General features: G+C 40.4%; 1 protein-coding gene across 3 annotated transcripts; it reads right to left on the bottom strand.

Annotated features, from left to right (window-relative positions):
• Positions 1–1080: 1080 nt before the first annotated feature.
• On the bottom strand, positions 1081–16544 carry SFPQ (splicing factor proline and glutamine rich). 3 transcript variants are annotated; one of them, XM_022575202.3, is made up of 13 exons: positions 15609–16544; positions 14709–14897; positions 14046–14347; positions 13847–13942; positions 12775–12971; positions 12588–12672; positions 12143–12260; positions 11687–11735; positions 11485–11606; positions 5838–9026; positions 2694–2741; positions 2078–2166; positions 1081–1169 (listed from the first exon to the last, which is right to left on the bottom strand). In XM_022575202.3, exons 1-10 carry the CDS (start codon positions 16428–16430, stop codon positions 8889–8891), a joined length of 2118 nt encoding a protein of 705 aa, XP_022430910.1. In that variant the 5' UTR covers positions 16431–16544; the 3' UTR covers positions 1081–1169; positions 2078–2166; positions 2694–2741; positions 5838–8888. The 3 variants fall into 3 exon arrangements, with proteins under 3 accessions (XP_022430910.1, XP_089752496.1, XP_022430911.1); XM_089896370.1 differs by having other exon boundaries at positions 2694–9026; XM_022575203.3 differs by lacking the exon at positions 5838–9026.
• Positions 16545–18520: the final 1976 nt, after the last annotated feature.

Here is an 18520-nt window from a genome sequence, read left to right as displayed (position 1 = left end):
CAGTAGCAAGACCCCGTAACTCCTAACCAATACATTATACTGTAGATTTTTGCCTTGAGACCCATAAAGATGCTAAGCAAGCTGGCAATCAGAAAGGAGTAACAGTTGAACCAAGACATGGACTCAGATGATTCTTGATTTGGGATCTCTCATTTGCCTCTCTGAAGATATGCCAATCACAGATAATCAGAATGATTATGAACACTTATAGCAGGATCTTGGGTCTCGTCCCTGGTACTGACTACACACAGCTTTTCAAAGCAAATTCCATGGGACCAGTGACTGCTGTGGCTTTCAACTCTCTCCCTTTGCAGTTACAAGGGAATTCCCCAGTGATCCAGTGATTAGGACTCTGTGCTTCCACTGCAGGGGGGCACAGGTATGATCCCTGGTCAGGGAAACTAAGATCCTGCAGGCCATGTGGCACGGCTCCCAAAATCACAAAACCAAAAAAAACCACCAAAAAGCAAACCCCGAATTACTTTTAATACGCACCTCATATTAATTTGGTGTGAAAGATCCCTTTAGCAGTTTGTCAAGTTTTAATGAGAGCTTCAAGAATGGAGGGGGCAAGCAGATTTTATAGCAAATTCCAGAATTTTACACTGTGTATAAAATTCAACTCCACTTTAAAGAAATTGCTACTCAGGGTAACCAAAATATCGTTATTTGGCAAGACGCAATTCAGTCTCTACTCGTTAGTGAAGTAATGTCTGACTACCCATAACTGTAATCTGATAATCCTTTTGTAATATACAAAATGCTTTTTAACTGCTAATCACATGGTAATCTCAGGAATAAAACTTACTAAGACTGAAGGCAATTTTAAAATACTGATGGCTAAATCAGGTGAGTTTGATAGTGTAGGGCCATCAGGTTGATTAGTAATTAAGAGGCTGAAGCAGCTCTGCCAAAAAGGCCTCAAGAAGTAGAGTCCTAAATTATGTAGTTTTATACTTACAACATGGAATGACTTTTTTAATGTCACCTAGAAACAAGTTGCTGACATATACAGAAAATTCTGGAAAACGGAAGAGTCCTCTACTTAAAAACAAAACCAAAACAAATGGAAGGACAATCTGATTTTAAAATGTCTTTATTAAACAACAGGTTGTTTATTCCTCTTTGCTCTCTTCCTCACTGGTTTTCGGGACATAGTTCACCTGATCCTGTCAATTAAAGGAAACAATTACTCCAAAAGACCTAAGAATCACATATCAAGGTCTCAAATATTTATCAGCATCAACCAAGTAAACTTCCTAACAGCAAAGTAACATTAATCAAGGAATGTGGTAGTAATAGTATTTAATGATCTTTAGATAACTAAGGATTAAAGAAGCAGAAATGATTTTAATATCAGACTCACCCAATGAGTTTATTAAATTTTACTTCCATTTTCTACAAGAACTTTCTTACAAGGCAGATCTCTACCATTCAAGACACTCCATTAATTGGCACCCTCTTTCTAGCTATAAGATATAGCCTCAATCCTTCCGTTTTTGTTAATTTCAAACTGATTATGACAGCCCTTTATACCTAAGTGATACCTTGAACGAATGCAATTTCTGTAAGATGAAGGGACAGTAAGGTACCATCTACAAGTCACTTTTGTAAAAGTTTTATTGGAACACAGTCATGTCCATCTGTCTACGACTGCTTTCCAGCTAGAACAGCAGAGTTGAGTTGTCAACCCTTCTAGATCATCATCTATATTTATTTTATCTTCCATCTATTCTCAACTATAGGTAATCCCACCATTTAACTATCTGATAAACAGGGAACTTCAAATCTTCTGAACCTTCTTCTACATGGTCTTATGGACCCAGAGGTGAATACAGATATATATTTTTATTTAAAACTTAACTCCTGTTTTTGTGAGGCTTTAGCCAAACAGACAATACCACACCTCAGAAGGCTGTAAAAATGTTTAAATATTTAAGTGTGTGCTATAAAAACATATTTCCTGTAAGAAAGTTTTAATGTAGAATAAATTGAGATATCCACACGAGTAGTTATTTTTATACCACCCGCGAGTCCTCCTGAAGGCAGTTTACAGAGTAAGAATCACTCAACTCACCTAGATATTTCATCAGTCTAACAAGTTGTAGCTTTCCTTCTTGATCAGCTCATGCTGTGTGATGTCTTGAGAACAAATATCTTATCCACCTATCATTAAAATATGAACTGTGTTAAAATAACATATTCAGCATATATTACATTTTTACTAATTTTTAACATGTACATTTTATTCTGACATCAACAGGTTGAATGAACCTGTTGAAAACAGGTTTTCCCTCCTACCAATGACTAGACAACTGTTCCTCACAATTTATTATGTAAAAAGGAATGGGATTTTGAATTTGTCCAAAGTTCATTTTAAGAGTACTGAAAATACATGTCTCTACTAATTCAAGCCTTCTTTTCTGATCTAAATCTTTCATCTTTTTCTTCTATTGTTTGACATCTTTGTAATAAATAATCCCAATCTTTTCTCTTTCCAACTCACATACACCCACACGCATGCACACACATTAAAAAAAAATAATAAATAAGGGTATTATCTTACGAGAGGCGAACACCTTAAAAAAAAGTCAAACAGTTTTCACCCCACATAGCTAAATCAAATTATTTAACCATTAAATAGAAGTCAAACCCAAAATCCTCTACAGGTTAAACCTTCCAAGGAAACTTACTTCAACGGAATGAACACTCCAGTATCAGCCAACATCAATCATTCTTACCTAAAGAATAATAAGAAAATGTTAATATAAAAGACAAGGGCATAAAGATTTGAAAATGCTAGTTAATTTCAAAATTTAAAGAGTAAATTCCAGAGACAAAGATTGGGGGCAAGTTACAGCATAAAAAATAGGAAGAGGCTTCATGGGGGGAAAAATCTAAAATCATTCTGACGTAAGGTAGCAGTAGACACCTGAATTCGAATGAGAACTGTATCCTCTTTAAAATACAAAAGCCTAACTGCATTTTCACCAGTCTGACCACAATGAAGTTTGACTGCAATCCAAAATATACTATCCCTTATGTGAAGGTATGTGACAACGTTTACCTTACCAAATGAGTTTTAACATCGGCTCTTTTCATATAAAAGCACGTACCCTGCTCCCCACCAAGCATGTCTTCCATTCTCAGGTGGACTGACCACCTTCAGCAGGAGTCCACCAAGAGAGCCCTCCCCCTTCCACAGTACACAACAATGCAGTTGTTATCCTGCAATCCTATATATTTGCCTCATTCTTTCCCTCGTAAGTCCTCACTGAGTTTTAAGTTAGGGCAGGGAAGCTATGCCTTATCGGGACAGCAAGGAACCTGAGTTTTTCTGAGGGAGAAGACATTCACCTTCACTATATATGCCTGGCAGGGCCACAGTGCACAAAAACCAGAAAGATCAGCCTTAATTCAAATTCCAGGTTTTTCTTCCTCCCTGATTATCAGCGACTGCCAAGGGTATATGAAATAGTTCCCTGTTGCACATGTACCATCCATAAGGGATACTATATCGTTTTGCATTCTTCCTCCATTCTCCAGATTATCCTATGCTGCATCCAGCCCCTTTTTCACCCTCCAAATAAATCTTTTCAGCACTGGTGTTCAAAAGCAACATTTTTATGTTTGATGGTTTACCAACTGTGAGCTTTCCACAGTTGAGTCTTAAAAATTGCCAATCATTATCTAGCAGCAATGACAGATGATTGGGAGCAGCCAAATCCTCTGAATTCTTTCCCTAATAGGCAGCCATTTGAGAACTGCACTAGCTGACAGAGCACTGAAACATTATCAGCTAAAGCCAAAACCAAATAAAGGCCCAGAACAAACATCCTGGCTCTCTAAAACCTGTCCAAAATCATTAAGGGAAAGGCAGTAAATGCAGGACTGTGTATCATGTCACTGCAGCTGACAATGATTAACAATAGGAAACATGCAACCCCCATTAAGGTTAAAAGTCCAAAACTAGTCACACGCATCTCTTTATTGGGGAAAAGTGAAACTATTATGCATTCTTTGTAGGTTTTGCAACCTTATGTGAAGAGCACCCATTGCATTTCTTTCATCTTTCATAAAGCACCGGTACCTGTTCCAAGGGCCTAACAGTACGAAAATGCATTCTGGCATCACACCTCTGAACTTCTGACCATTCTCATTAAAAATAATTTTGGTTTATTACAAGAAAAGACTATGAAATACAATGCGAGCACCTCGGTATATAGAGTTATTACTGAAACCCATTTATCCCCAGCTTTTTGACTGAGTGATTTTTTTTAAGACCCTCTGCACTAAGATTCACAAATTACAGCTACATACAAATCAAAACTAGTAAGAATTGACTAAAGTCACAGGTTTCTCATCGAAAGTGCAAAAGCCTATTCGAGATAAGCAGAATGAAGCAAAATTACCCCCCCACCCCAATGATGTCCATATATTGTAACAAGTACATTCTCTCAAAATTGTTATTGACTGTTAAGAAACAAACCTGCGCTTTTATTTCTAAACAATCACTGAACCACGGTAGCAAGTGCTGGCCACCGACTTAATGGATTATGCCACAGGAAAACCCCATCAGGGATGCATGCCAATTTAGTGACACTCTTGTCACTAATACTGAGCATTATGTTTGATGTGCACTGTATTACTAATATAGAGAGCTAAACTAGTCACCATTTGCTCTTTCATCTAGCAGGAGAGTCAAGTCATTTGGTTGAATGGACTACGTATTAAAGTACAAATTTGTCCCCACCTTGTGAATCGCTTGCCAAAGAACAAGCCATTTGTCTTGATACAATGAAAGAAAATTCTCATAGTCATGAAGAGTTTTACCAACATTTATGCAAAATAAACCAAACTTTCCAGTTACAGAGCAGAAAATATTATACACGAAAGCTGTTTCTCATGCATGCTAGCTAAAAACCAGTTCATAGACCAAAGTTCAGTTGAATTGAGGTCTGGAACAACAGTCGATGCAAAGCTTAAATCCTAAGCAACAAAGGAAGGTGCTTTTGAAGACTTACTGTTTTGGTAGTCGAACAGTTTGGATTGTAACATCACATCCCTAAAGCTAAGGGAACCAAATTCAAAAAGCTACTCTGAACATTTGCAGTTATCCTACAGAATACGACGAAGTCTTATGATTGGGAAATGATTCCCAACATGTATTCAATAGGCAAGTCAACATGCCACACCACTTTCCCCCAGGTTTAGAGTATAAGCATATTTAGACAAATCACAGAACTTGAACTATTCATGTTAGATTCCCATCTATGCCCCAAGTTAGTAACAGAGGTGTTCCGATGGAGCCCATTTAAAAAAATTTTTAAATCACATTACAAAAAAAACTGTACTTTTAGTCTTAATTCACTCAACCTGCAGAGTAATTACCAAGATTACACTCAAACTGATATTGCTGACCTATGAGCAGGTCAGTTTGCTACAACAGAAACTAATTATCACATGCTATACAGTCTGTGTCGAGATGCTTAAAAAGCACTCTTACTTCCGAAGTATGGTATGGTCCCCTCCCCCACACCACTGATGTGTTTCATGTTATCTTCAGTTACAATGCAACTAAAAACCACACAACTGAATCAGATATACCAAATAATCAAGTTTGCACTTTTTATCTGAGAACTGCAACAGCACTGAATTCTGCCTGACAAATTACAGCTCTAAACCCAAACCCACGCAGTTTTGATATAAGCTAGCTTTATCATACAGGTGTTAGGTGCTGCACTGTAATTTCATTGTCAGAAGTATGATGTCAGAATGCCCACGGAATAAAAGTACATAGCAAGTCACCAAGTTAGATTATATTGCTTGTTACCTACCTGTATGCAGTCGGCAATGAGAATCTCGGAGCAAGCAGGAATACTACATCCGGGTCCTAATGTCCATTGCCATTTGCGGTACTACGTTCCTCACAGTTACGCACTGCAGAAATGCTGGCTAAATGCAGTTATGTAGCAGGCGACTACTTTAATAGTGCATAATTGCAGTCCAAGAACACCAGAAAATATTCCGCCACAACTTAGTGGCTTGCCCAAGAAAAGCCAAGTATCTAAATTTTTATCTGCCATAATATGCCACTTATAAAAATTGCACAGGCGTAACATTACAATTTCCCAAATTATTATGTTTATATTAGTGGTATAATACATCTAATAAAGAGTGGTGGGGCTTATAGTATTTCTTAGAAGTTTATCTAAGCAAAGAGGATTATGGTTTCACTAAACGTTGAGCCAATGGGTTAAGTTTCTAAAACACCTATTAAATACACTGGGATCTCTCAGAGAATGCAGTTTTTAAAGATTAGGAATTATAAGAAGAGTAATAAGTTTAAAAACAATCAGTGTTCCTCTTAAAACAAAATTATGAGAGAAAGTGGAGAAGAGGAAACGGGGGCAGGTGGCTTCTTTAAATGAGAAAAATGGCTAAAATACTTCTAAAGTACTACTTTCCCTTTCCCACCCCAAGTTTCATAAATCAGCTTTTAGGAATCTACTTTTAAAGATGATTCAAATTCCCATTAGGCTAAAAACTATCATATACATTCCAAGACTTGTTGAAAGTCTATTTGAGTAGCTTACGACCCTTGGTACGCTGCTGTTTCAGTGATTAAAGTCAAAACTTAGTTGAAACTAAGCAACATTACTTGCTAAACAACGTTTAGCAATTCTACACAATAAGGCTATCAAAACCACAACTTTCAGGAGATTATCCATTAGCATCCTTCACCACTCTTCAAAGGTACAGTACTACCAAAAGCTTATTTTAGGGGTCTGTGCCAGCATCCCTTATAAAGAAAGGCATGTAATCTGAAAAATAAACTGAAACATTAATTTTATAGGCAGATTTTTCCATTTCCCCACCAGCCCCCGCCCACACATTCAAGTTCACCCTCTGTGGGTGTCCCATGAACACCCCTTATTTTCTTATCATTAGTGGACTCCCTACCATACAATTCAATCAAATTGTAATGGACTCCTTTCAAATCAAGACCCTTGTTTCCGGTACAGAAAATCTCATACATTATCACCAATTAATAACTTGACTTGGGACAAAACTTCCTCATTGATATAATTCTGGTAGAACTACTCATTTCCAAGTGTCTTGGTGAACAGAAATAATGAACATTTTCTAATGAGATTCTCTCCCTTAATTAGCACACCAGGTACCTGTCAGTCACACAACCAGAATTCGGTGGCATGCCTTTATACTCCACTAGTGTTTTACTTTTAGTATTAACAGGTTTCCTATGCACGAGTGCTCAATTGTTTCAACAACAGGTTTCCCTTTGTACTCAGGCACAATACTAAGCCTTCAGTATTTAAACAAAGATTTGGTTTAGAATTTTACTTTTGCCAATTAACACCAACAGAGGTGAAAAGGAGGAAGACACATTCCATAGTAAGAGTTCTATAATGTACAAATTTGAATGGAAACATAACTAAGAACAAAGCCAAACCATTCAGTTACCTTACCTACTACTTTTAGGAAGTTATTCCTCTGCTAACAATATAAACATGGGAAAGCAGGTTCCCATTGTACTAACAGACAACAGTAACGATCTATTTTATTAATAAGTCAAAATGTCTCTAATGAAAGGAGATTCAATGAAGTTGACAATAAACTGACAACACCATCGAAAAGCTCCAAAGCTTTATGATGGGAGGAAGGGATATTTGTACTGTGTAGCACAAGCAACTCTCCAGATTTAGTGCTACATCAAAAGGAAACTATGGAAAAACAGGTTAAAAATATTTCACAGTAAGTATAGTTCTCTGCAACCCTATTTGTTATTAAGTCACTACCAGCTCTTAGAAAAGAAAATGAGTTTTTTTTATAGTCCTACAGATTTTTGCCCAACAGAAGTACCACAAGGAGATGTAAAAGTTAGAGTACAAATGTATACATAGCCAAACCTACTTTATGATGACTATACCTTACTTTCGAGTTTAATTATTCAGACTAAACCCCATCTTTATAAATCACTTGAAGTAATACATGAAAAGACTTCATGTTTAACAATCTTTAATTCATATGTGAATGTTCAATACAAGCCGTTCATAGGGCTTGGGACTCGTTCTTTAAAAAACAAGAATGGAGGAATGCAACAAAATGATCTTTCCACTTGTTCTTCAGAAACTTTCAAGGAAAGGATAGATCATAGGGCCATAAAAGATCCATTTAAGTCATACCCACTTTCTCCCCCTACCAATAGTCTTACACCCATTCCATAATCTTAATACACATTCCTGAATGAAGATTTACAGTTCAGCTTTGCTTACATAGCCATTTGAAAATACTTAGCACCGGCTTGCTTCCTATAATGCCAAACAAATCAAATCATGAAACTATTCAATATGCATTTCTTCTTTTTAAAACAAGGGGGTACTTAAATGTAGAAAGCAATACTTAGCCTACAAATACATTTCCCAGAAATGGCATATGCCATTCAAAGGCCTAGACACTCTTATGCTTTCCAAGTGGAACACCTAGCCTAATGTGCATAGAAGCATGAATGGCAAAGTTGAAGATCAAAATCTTAACTATTTTTTCTATTTATTTGAAGCACAGTAAAAAAAAAAAATTGGTACACTTTGGAAATCAGTGGCACAAGGTACACTGCCATAAATTGAGGGACATTATACAGTTAAAAAAAAAAAAAAAGGAAAAAAAGGAAAAAAAAAATTCCCCTGTTTCAAACACTGCATTACATAATTTTACCTGCCCAAACAGACCATTTACAAATATTAGGTCAATAAACTGCTAACATCCATAAAAAGGTAGCTTTCTTACTAAAATGCAAGAATTTAAAAGATTGCTATCTAAACAAGAAAAGACAAAAACAAACTGGAATGAAAGCCTAGATATCACATCTAAAATCGGGGTTTTTTGTTTGGGCCTTCATACTCTTCTCTCCCTCTACCATACCCTGCCGGAGTTCCAGGCCCCATTCCTCTAGGACCCTGTCCACCCACAGGTCCCGCACCTCCCTGCCCAAAGCGCTCAGTACGCTATTGGAACAGTTAAGTAACAGTTCATTATATGTAGTTGATGTCCATGTGTGTTAAGTAAATATTTTAGAAGGTTCCGTAGTCAACGTTCGTCGATACAATCACCAATGAGTCGATCCACAGGTACCGGGAACATAGAAAGGAAAAAAGGGTAATTTGAAAATTAGTTTACGATAATACATGCCTTGTGGTATGTTCCCACTTGAGCCATTCTCATACACCTGTTTCAAAGAATAGATCTTCCCTGTAGTGCTAAAAAATTTAAGAATTAGTGCAGATGTGAAAACCCATTCCAAAATGAGTTTTAAGAAATTTCACATCAGATTAACCCACTGAAAAGCTTACACACTTCTCACTTTCAAGGTCTGAACAGGAAATTTAATTTCCAAGTAAGCCTAACAAGCCCAACCAGACAGATTCAATTCACTCAATGAAGTGACAAAGACCTACTCACCAGTTAGTGGTATGTGCTGCGTAAGAAACCTTGTGCTTTTCAAGATCTTAAGACACATCTGCTAAGTTGCAGAAATCTTAAAAGGTTCAAAGTTTTAATAAAATGCTACCAGACTACAAAAAGAAAAAGAATAAAAGACTAATAGATTTAGTCACTTAACCGGCACAGTAACTTGATTTAAAAGTGTGTTGCCATATTCTCACAGGTATACCACCTTCAGAGCCATCACTGTATAACCAGAGACAATTATGTTCACAGTACTGTTCTCTACAGTTGCAAATTGACTGAATATACAGCCCACCCTCGTAACAGCCCAACTTTCCCCTTAGGTCTGTAAAAAGTCCACTGACAGTTATGATTCCGTGTTTTGGGTGTCTCCCAAACAGCATTAACACCAAGCTTAAGTGACTGCAATAAAGCAGGACTTCATTATTCCATCTAGTTTTAGGTACTTCTAGTCCTAGAAACCTATGTTCCCAAACAGAAAAACCCTACAGATATGCAAAAGCACAGCAGCCTGAACTATCTTTCAAATTCTATTTAAAACAGACCAGTTATTCTGAGTATTGCTAGGAAAAAAACAAAACAAAACCCGAAAACCAGAACAAAAACCCCCCAGAAACTAAAACGGCATCAGGGTTTAAATGTTCCTATAAATGATTTCAGCATGCTTCCTACAAAATACTACAGGGTTACTATAAAAATACTAAATCCTAATCCTTCAAACTATTTCAAAATCCTAAAATTCTTAGGTTTTCAGCGCGTTGTATTGTATGTTTTATCTCAAAAAGGTAAAGAGGAAATTTGGGGGTTTTACAATTATGTTATTACAGTATCTTAGAACCCAGGAGCTACATGTCCCATGGACTACAGAATCTGAACTGTGGGAACATCATGTCAAATTACAGTTACAAATTTGATACATACCTACACCTGCCTATTAAGAAGGATATAAACCAAAATGTTACCCACATTATTTTTAAAATTCAATTTGAAGAAAGCTAACAGCACTACGTTTAACCCAACCGGCTACTTATAATTCTCAAAAGCCTTAAGCAGAGTTTAAATAGATGAGGCCCCATTCTAAATCCTTATGTTCTTATTTGTAAAATGTATCTAGTGAGCTATATGCTGCAGCTTCCCTCCTTTGCCAAAAGCCTGTAGGTGAACTAATCAGATTCAATTCAGTTGTGACAATGTACTTTTCTCCAAACCCACCTCTACAGCCAATACTCAGTTCTTCTAAGGATTGTAAAGTCCTAATACAGCCACTCAGACCAACTCACTTGGTTGTTCTAAAGTATCCTGACAGACTACCTGTACAGCTAAAATATGACAGCATCAAGAAGGTTCAGATCAAATGCACACAACTAGTATGCTTAAAATTATCATTGACTTTTGCTACCCTGTAGCAAAACAGAGATGTCAGTTTATTTTAGAAGGTACACCTATAGACAGGCCCAACAGGTGGGAAACGACGAGTCCGAAGACTAAACAATTCCTTTTTCATGGGTAGAAGTCACACCAAATATAGGTCAAAGTCCTACACATTGCTAAAACATGCCTAAAGCTACAAACAAGTCTGATTCACACTTTTGGCAAATACCAGCTTAACGAATGACAGCTTGCCATTTGATTACTCTCACGTGGATGTAGAATAATGTTACATTATCTAACATTTAGAATTTGGATTTGCCATGAGCTATAGTGCAAAAGTACACAAGCAATATAATGGAAAGCACCTAAGTCTACTTATTGCCAAAGATAATTCCAACATACTACTAAAAGCATTGATTTTTTGTTGGCAACCTTATCTGTTTAGGTTACCACATTGAGTTCTTCTATGTTGCCAAAGTATTCCTTAATACTACGATTTACATGATAGGGGAACTAAAAGAGGTCCAGTCATCTACTTAAAAACAAAAACAAAAACAAAAAAACACACACACATAAGTTGTGAAAACGAGAATTTCCTTTTGAACTATGTCCCACGGGATACATTACCATGTCGCTTCCCATCATGGAACCACTCATTGTTGCCGGTGGAACTCCAGGATTAGCTTCATAACCTATGCCACCACCACCACCTAGAGGTGGAAATTTCTGGCCTCCTGAACCATAGGGATCTAGGAAACAAAAATGCTGGTTACAACTCAACCAGAATACTGCTCTTCAGTGGTATTACTAATTTAATTTTCATTCTTACCTCCCATGTTCATTGCTCCTCCACCACCCATTCTCATGTCTCTTTCTCTCTGAAAGAAAAAAAACCCGTTCATACACCCGTACTAAACCCATACCAAGCATTCTTGAATACAAAAGAATTTCCAAAGCTTAAAAAAAAATTGTTTTTCAACTTAAGGGAAAACAACAATAAGGTAATTTTAAAAATCAGTATTCTGAAACCAGGTGAGACTCCATCATCAAAAGACCTATAAAGCAAGCTTCTTCCCAACGAATGAAATCTTTTGGCCCACCCAACGAAAAAATAAACTCAAAGGAAAAGGCGTATCAACCATAATACACCACCTGGGTTAAAAAGAGAAAAAATGGCAGAATAGCTATAATATGAAAGGTTATATTTAACTGAATAAAATTTCATCCTAGATGTCTACAAACTTTGTAGAAAACTCCAATTATACTGCAAAAGAAGTTTACTTACCGGATCCATGTAGCCCATCCGGCTATAACTTTCCTCTCTTTGGCGTCTCATTTGTTCTTCCATCTCACGTTGACGAATCATCATCTCTTCTTCCCTCCTACGTCGTTCCTCCTCTTGCCTAGAAACATTCATCAAACATAAAAACTAAAGTTTTATCCACATTTTAAAAATTCAATTTGAAAAAAACTAGTAGTTTGCTTAAGAGCATTACAAAGTCTAGGTTAGAGCAAATACACACAAAGGCTGGGACAGTGACTAAGAAGAGCCCTAAAGGTATTTCAGCAAAGTAAGTGAGCCTTATAACAAAAATCTTACACTCTATTTCAATTTAAGCATTAAACCAAAGCTGCCATAGTATTTAACACCTCTGTATTTCATCTGACTCACCTGCAAAATTTAGGTACATTTAATGCAGAAGCAAAGACTTAATTTAACAAGATTTTACCTTAATTGCATCTCTTTACGTTTCTGCATTTCTTGATTGTGAAGTTCTTCCATGCGTCTTAATTCTTCCTGGCGTCTCATCAGATCTGAACATTGGAAAATTTTGTCATACATTCATGTTAATGAAATTCTAGTAAGTTCAAAAGGCAAACGACCCTAACGGTAATATTTCACAGAGAGTCCTTTACCTTGACGCAAAAGATTTGCCTGATGCTCATGATAGGCATCTTCCATTTCACTTTCCAATTTGTCCTTTGCATCTTTCATGTTTTTTTCAACTTGTTCCCGCTGCTGTTTTTCCATTTCATCCAGGGACTTCCACCTCTGAGAATACTCATACTCAAATGTGCCATGCTGGGCAAAACGAGGAGGGGTTTCTCTCTCCCTGACAATATTTAAATATGAACCAATTTATAGATGCACACAAGAAATATATCTGATTTCCCCTAAAAACACTGGTCACTTCACTGGCCTGTTACTGCTAAGAAATACTGAAAGGTACAGATCACCTTGATTCTTAATAAGGTATTTTTACAGCAAAAACAATACATGTTCCAGAACGACATAGTCAACAGTAACATGGGCACTGAAGATAAATCCTACCTTCCTCACTTTCTAACTCATTTCCCTAGCCAAATTCTGATTCAAGGAATATTTTTTCAACCCTTAAAAATGAGGATACCGGGCTTCCCTGGTGGCACACTGGTTAAGAACCCGCCTGCTAACGCAGGGGAAACAGGTTCAAGCCCTGGTCCGGGAAGATCCCACATGCCGCGGAGCACCTAAGCCCGTGCACCTCAACTACTGAGCCTGCGCTCTAGCACCCGTGTGCCACAACTACTGAAGCCTGTGCACCTAGAGCCTCTGCTCCACAACAAGAGAAGTCACCACAATGTGAAGCCCACGCACCGCAACAAAGAGCAGCCCCCACTCGCCGCAACTGGAGAAAACCTGCATGCAGCAACGAAGACCCAACGCAGACAAAAATAAATTAATTAAAAAAAAAAGAGGATCCCTACAACACATCCTAACAACCATTAAGAACAAAACAAGAATGCATGTGAAATATACCTACCTCAGAAACAACACTAGGTATTTGAGTAACTGCTTCAAAACCTCTAGCTTTCTGAGCCTGAGGTTTTCATTATGCCCATCCATTTCAAAGAACTTTGCATATTTTAAGCAAAATTGAAAAATTACTCTAGCAAGTTCTCGTTTACATTTAAATTAAGAACTGCCCAAAAGTTCAACAGATCTTACTTTTGATACATTGGATTCTTCTGTGCAAGTTTTTCAGGAAGACCATCTTCATCATCTAACTGTTCAAGGGGTTCCACAATGACTGGACGAGGAGTTCTAACAACAAAAATGGTTCCATCTTAATTTTGTTCCAGTTTCATTGCATTTTCTTCATACAAGTTAATAAATAAAAGTTATTCGAATAAACATAAAAACTTACGTTGTTAGTAAGAAAACACCTTCACTGCATCTTTCAAATGCTTTTCTTGCTGCTGGTTTAGAAGCAAATTCAACAATGCCTTTCCCTGTAGATCTTCCACGATCATCCACAATTACAACAGCCCTTTCAATAGGACCAAACTGACTAAAGGCTTCTTCCAACAGTTCATTGGAAACATAAGGTGAAAGATTTCGAACAGAAAGGGCAGCAGCATGTGTGGCAAATCGAACCCGAAGCTGTCTACCTCTCATGGGTGTATCATCAAGTTCAGCTTTAGCAATTTCAGCTAATGCTCTAGATTCCTGAAAGCATCAAGACATACAGTCACGTTAATGACCTCAAAACTGGCTACTGCCCACCCTAAAATTGCCATAAGCCTAACTCCTGATCCTATTCTTCTGACAGCTCTCAGCTCAACTATCTCCAGGCAGCCCACCCTGACACCATTCAGGGGAGGGAGGTAAATACCTTACCCACCCACTCACTTCCTTTCTTAGATACCAACAATTATGCACTGTACAGCAGCTGCAACTTTTGTGTGAGTGATGAAAAATTTAAAAACTAATTTATTCTTGTTGGTTTAAAAAACACTATGTTTGTTGTAGGAAAAAAAGACCCTTTTAATTCCACCCAAAACAAACAAACAAAAACAAAAAAACTCACAAGCTTAATAAATCCAAATCCTTTGCCTTTGTTGATAAAAACTTCTCCTGGTTCTCCATATTTAGCAAATAATCTTTTGAACTCATCCTCCGTGATATCAGCAGGTAGATTACCAACAAACAACCGACAACGCTGCGTGTAAGTTTTTTCTCCAGGCCTCCTCAAGAGAGACAAGTTGGCTTTAAACCCCTAGTGAAAAAGGAAAGGAATTTTCAGATACCAGTTACCGCTGCAAATAGGAAGACCCAATAATAATTTTCGTTTTTCCCAAACTGGGTATGTTACAGTCAAGTTGCTCTCCTGTTCCATTTAAAGTCAAAGATGCTATTACATTTACGGGATTTCCAATGTAATTAGTCCGAACATCAAAGAGCCTAAACCATCCAGAACACTCTCGAGAACAGCCACAAACCTCTCTATAGAGTAGACTCTATATCAGGAACCTCGTCAGCGGTTTAGTGTCAAAATCAAAATCATAGTAGGCAAAAGTTAAAATGGTGGTGGGATATGAAACAAAGAAAACGACCAAAATTCCGTTGTCGACAAGCCCTGGGCCTGCGCGTGTAAGACCAGGACTACCTCGATCTCTCCAATCCTATATTTCACGCTGTACTCCACCCTATTCTGGCTCCCAGGATCCACTAGCTTTAACAAAGCCCATCATAGCTTCTCAGCGCCTCCTTCCGTCAGTTCTCCGCCAGCCGGGAGGCCTAACCCGGGGCGGGGGGGGGGGGGGACAGCTGGCAAACCCGAGCCGTCCGCCCCTCACTCCAGCAGCCGGCCCCGCCCCCCCACCCCCGCGCGCAGGCGCCTTTTCCGGTCTCCAACAAAATGGAGGGCGGAAGGGGGGGGCCGCCGCCATCTTAGGAAAACCGACCCGTAACGCAGGGAGACACTCACCTCGGAGTCAGAGATCTTCTCCTCGCTGCGGCCCCCGGGCCCGCCGGGCGGCAGCCCTTGGTGGTGCTGCTGGTGGTAGGGCGGGTGGTGTTGCCGGCCCCCGCGGGGCTCCCCGCCGCCTCGGTGCGGCGGCTTGGGGTGGCCGCCAGGAGTGCTTAGGCCCGGGCCGCCGCCGGGCTTCGGCCCGCCTGGCATTTTGCCGCCTTTGGGGCCGCCGGCTCCTGGGCCCTGCTTAGGCCCGGGGCCCGGGCCCCCCGCGGGTGGAGGCGGCGGGCCGCCAGCCTGAGGGGGGGTGGTGGGGACCCCGCTGCTCGGCGGCGCGGGCGGGGGCGCCCCGGGGGGCGCCGAGGTGACAGCGGGCGGCGGGGTCGGGGTGGGGCCTGGCCCCGTGGGGGCCCCCGAAGTCGGGGGTGTGGCGGGCGGCGCCGAGCCGGAGGCCGGGGGAGCGCTGCCTACTCCGGGAGCCGGGCCGGGTCCCTGAGGGACGGCAGGCTTAGATGAGTCCTGTGGCGGCGGCGGCGGCTGATGCGGCGGCTGCGGGTGCGGCGGCTGGTGCGGCGGCGGCTGAAGCGGCGGCGGCTGCTGTGGTGGCGGCTGCTGCGGCGGTGGTTGCTGCTGTTGCTGGTGTGGAGGCGGTGGCGGGATCGGAGGCTTGGGGCCACCCTGGCCCGGGCCGGGCCCCAAAGGTCCGCGGTTCTGATTGAGGCCCATGCCGGGTGGCGGGGAGCGGAAATCGTGGAGGCCGCCGCGGCCGCCTCCCCCTCCGCGTCGGTGGAAACCGCCACCGCCACCGCCCCGACTTCGGAACCGGTCCCGAGACATGTCTGTGATCAAGGGGCGGTCGAGGCAGAAGCGAAGAAGACGTTCAGGGAACGTGGAGGCCACCTTGCTTCGCACAAGATGGCGGATGACACAGGCGGCGCGCCGCCTTTGTCCTCTTCTTATATAGGCCGGCTGGCACGGCCCCGCCTACTTCTCGATCTGTAGCTCCAAAAGCCAGTTGCAAGTACTGTACTTGATGACGCTAAGTTACGAAAAACTAATCTTTCCTATTGGCTCCCGATGAGAGGCGGGAGGCGTGGAGTGGTTGAAGTTTCCAGTCGGCCAATGAGCGGAAAAGGAGTTGGCTGTAGGCCACAGTGATTTGCTGGGAGATATTTGAATGGGTTCGCCAGAGCAATTTTCCCGTGAAAGCAAATAGCCAGGGCCCTATCAGCAGCTCCTAGGGAGAGATGTTAGAAGGCTCCTTTCTTTCTTGATTGCTCTTAGGAGCAGCCTGCTGGTATCCTTCCCCAGAAAGAACAGCAGTCTCTGGTTCAAAAGCATAAATGAAGTGCCTGCTATCTCTTCCGCCTCGTGCTGGGCCAATAAAATTAGAGAAATAAAATCTTAACCGATTTCACACACACCATCTTACTGATTTCATTTTGGAACCTCATTGGAGTACTGGTTTGGTCTAGCAGTACAAATTTCTCAAGCTTCAGTGCCCTCTTTGTTAAAAGAGAAAGGCCTTGATTTTGTGTGTGTGTATATAGACTAGTAATTTACAAACACGAATCACAGAAAGAATTTAACATTTTTCTAAATTCTGCTACCTCAAAACACTTTATGAACAGATTAAGATACTTTAAAACTACAATATTAAAATATCTAGAATTGGGAGATTGGGATTGACATATATACACTAATATGTATAAAATGGATAACTAATAAGAACCTGCTGAATAAAAAAATAATAAAATTCAAAAATATATATATATGGGGCTTCCCTGGTGGCATAGTGGTTAAGAATCCGCCTGCCAATGCAGGGGACACAGGTTCGAGCCCTGGTCCGGGAAGATCCCACATGCCGCGGGGCAGCTAAGCCTCTGTGCCACAACTACTGAGCCCGCGTGCGACTACTGAAGCCTGCCCGCCTAGCGCCTGTGCTCCACAACAAGAGAAGCCATCGCAGTGAGAAGCCCGCACACCACAACAAAGAGTAGACCCCACTCACCACAACTAGAGAAAGCCTGCACGCAGCACCGAAGACCCAACGCAGCCAAAAATAAATAAAATTAATAAATTTATTTTAAATATATATACATATATGGAATCAACAAATGGACAGCATCCTTCTTACTTCAAAATCTCCAACTACTTTGAAGTGCATGAGCCATTTCCCTTAATACCTCTCCTAGTTAGTGTCATCTATGGACCTTTGGGTGGATCATTCCTCCCTCAGTTAATACTAGCTCATGGCTCATTGTCTTTCTTTCTACTTCTGTACATCATTTAACATCTGTGTGGATGACCACCCAATACTCTGTTAATCCTTTACCTACTCACCTCCAACAATCTTTCCCTCCATCCTATGTCAGCCACCCCAGCCACATCATATATAGTTATTCCTGTTTGTTATTGCCAGGAATAACATCCCTAAAAAAATCTCTATTTCAGGCATCCCAACTAACTTAGTAACTTTGATTCTTTGGCTTCGTCAAAACCTCCAAACTGGGACTCACCTAGCGGTCCAGTGGTTAAGACTCCATGCTCCCACTTTAGGGGGCATGGGTTAGATCCCTGGTCGAGGAATTAAGATCCCACAGGCTGCGTGGCCAAAAGCAAAAAACAACAAACAAAACGCCAAACCATTAAATGTATGACTTTTTCACTCTCTCTCACATTTTTATATTCATAACTTGTGTTAACCCAGTTTAGATGTTACGATTGCCACAACTCTTGTTTTTCTCTTTCCCCATATACTCACCTGGTAAAACCCCAATTCTGGTTGGACCAAAGAATTCATCTTCTTTAACAAGGGCTCAGGCTTTCACTTTAAATTTTGACCACGGACCAGAAAAGGGCATTAGACTTTCCCTGGCAATCTTACTGAATTTCTCTAGTAAGTTCACTTTCCCACTTCCAGGGAT

The sequence above is a fragment of the Delphinapterus leucas genome, chromosome 1, assembly GCF_059928025.1.
Source record: "Delphinapterus leucas isolate spDelLeu-1000000601 "Yukka" chromosome 1, BTC_Dleu_Yukka2, whole genome shotgun sequence".
Classification (NCBI taxonomy): Eukaryota; Metazoa; Chordata; class Mammalia; order Artiodactyla; family Monodontidae; genus Delphinapterus; species Delphinapterus leucas.
This window is presented reverse-complemented; position numbering and strand designations above follow the sequence as displayed.

Bases quoted from the DNA above. Each gene is read 5' to 3' on its own strand.
- SFPQ (XM_089896370.1), bottom strand. From the start codon at position 16,430: ATGTCTCGGGACCGGTTCCGAAGTCGGGGCGGTGGCGGTGGCGGTTTC. The intron at 11,736-12,142 runs GTAAGTAAACTT...TTTTTCTTTCAG, and splicing joins GGATGGGCTACATGGATCCG to AGAGAAAGAGACATGAGAAT. The intron at 11,607-11,686 runs GTAAGAATGAAA...TTTGTTTCCTAG, and splicing joins AGGAGCAATGAACATGGGAG to ATCCCTATGGTTCAGGAGGC.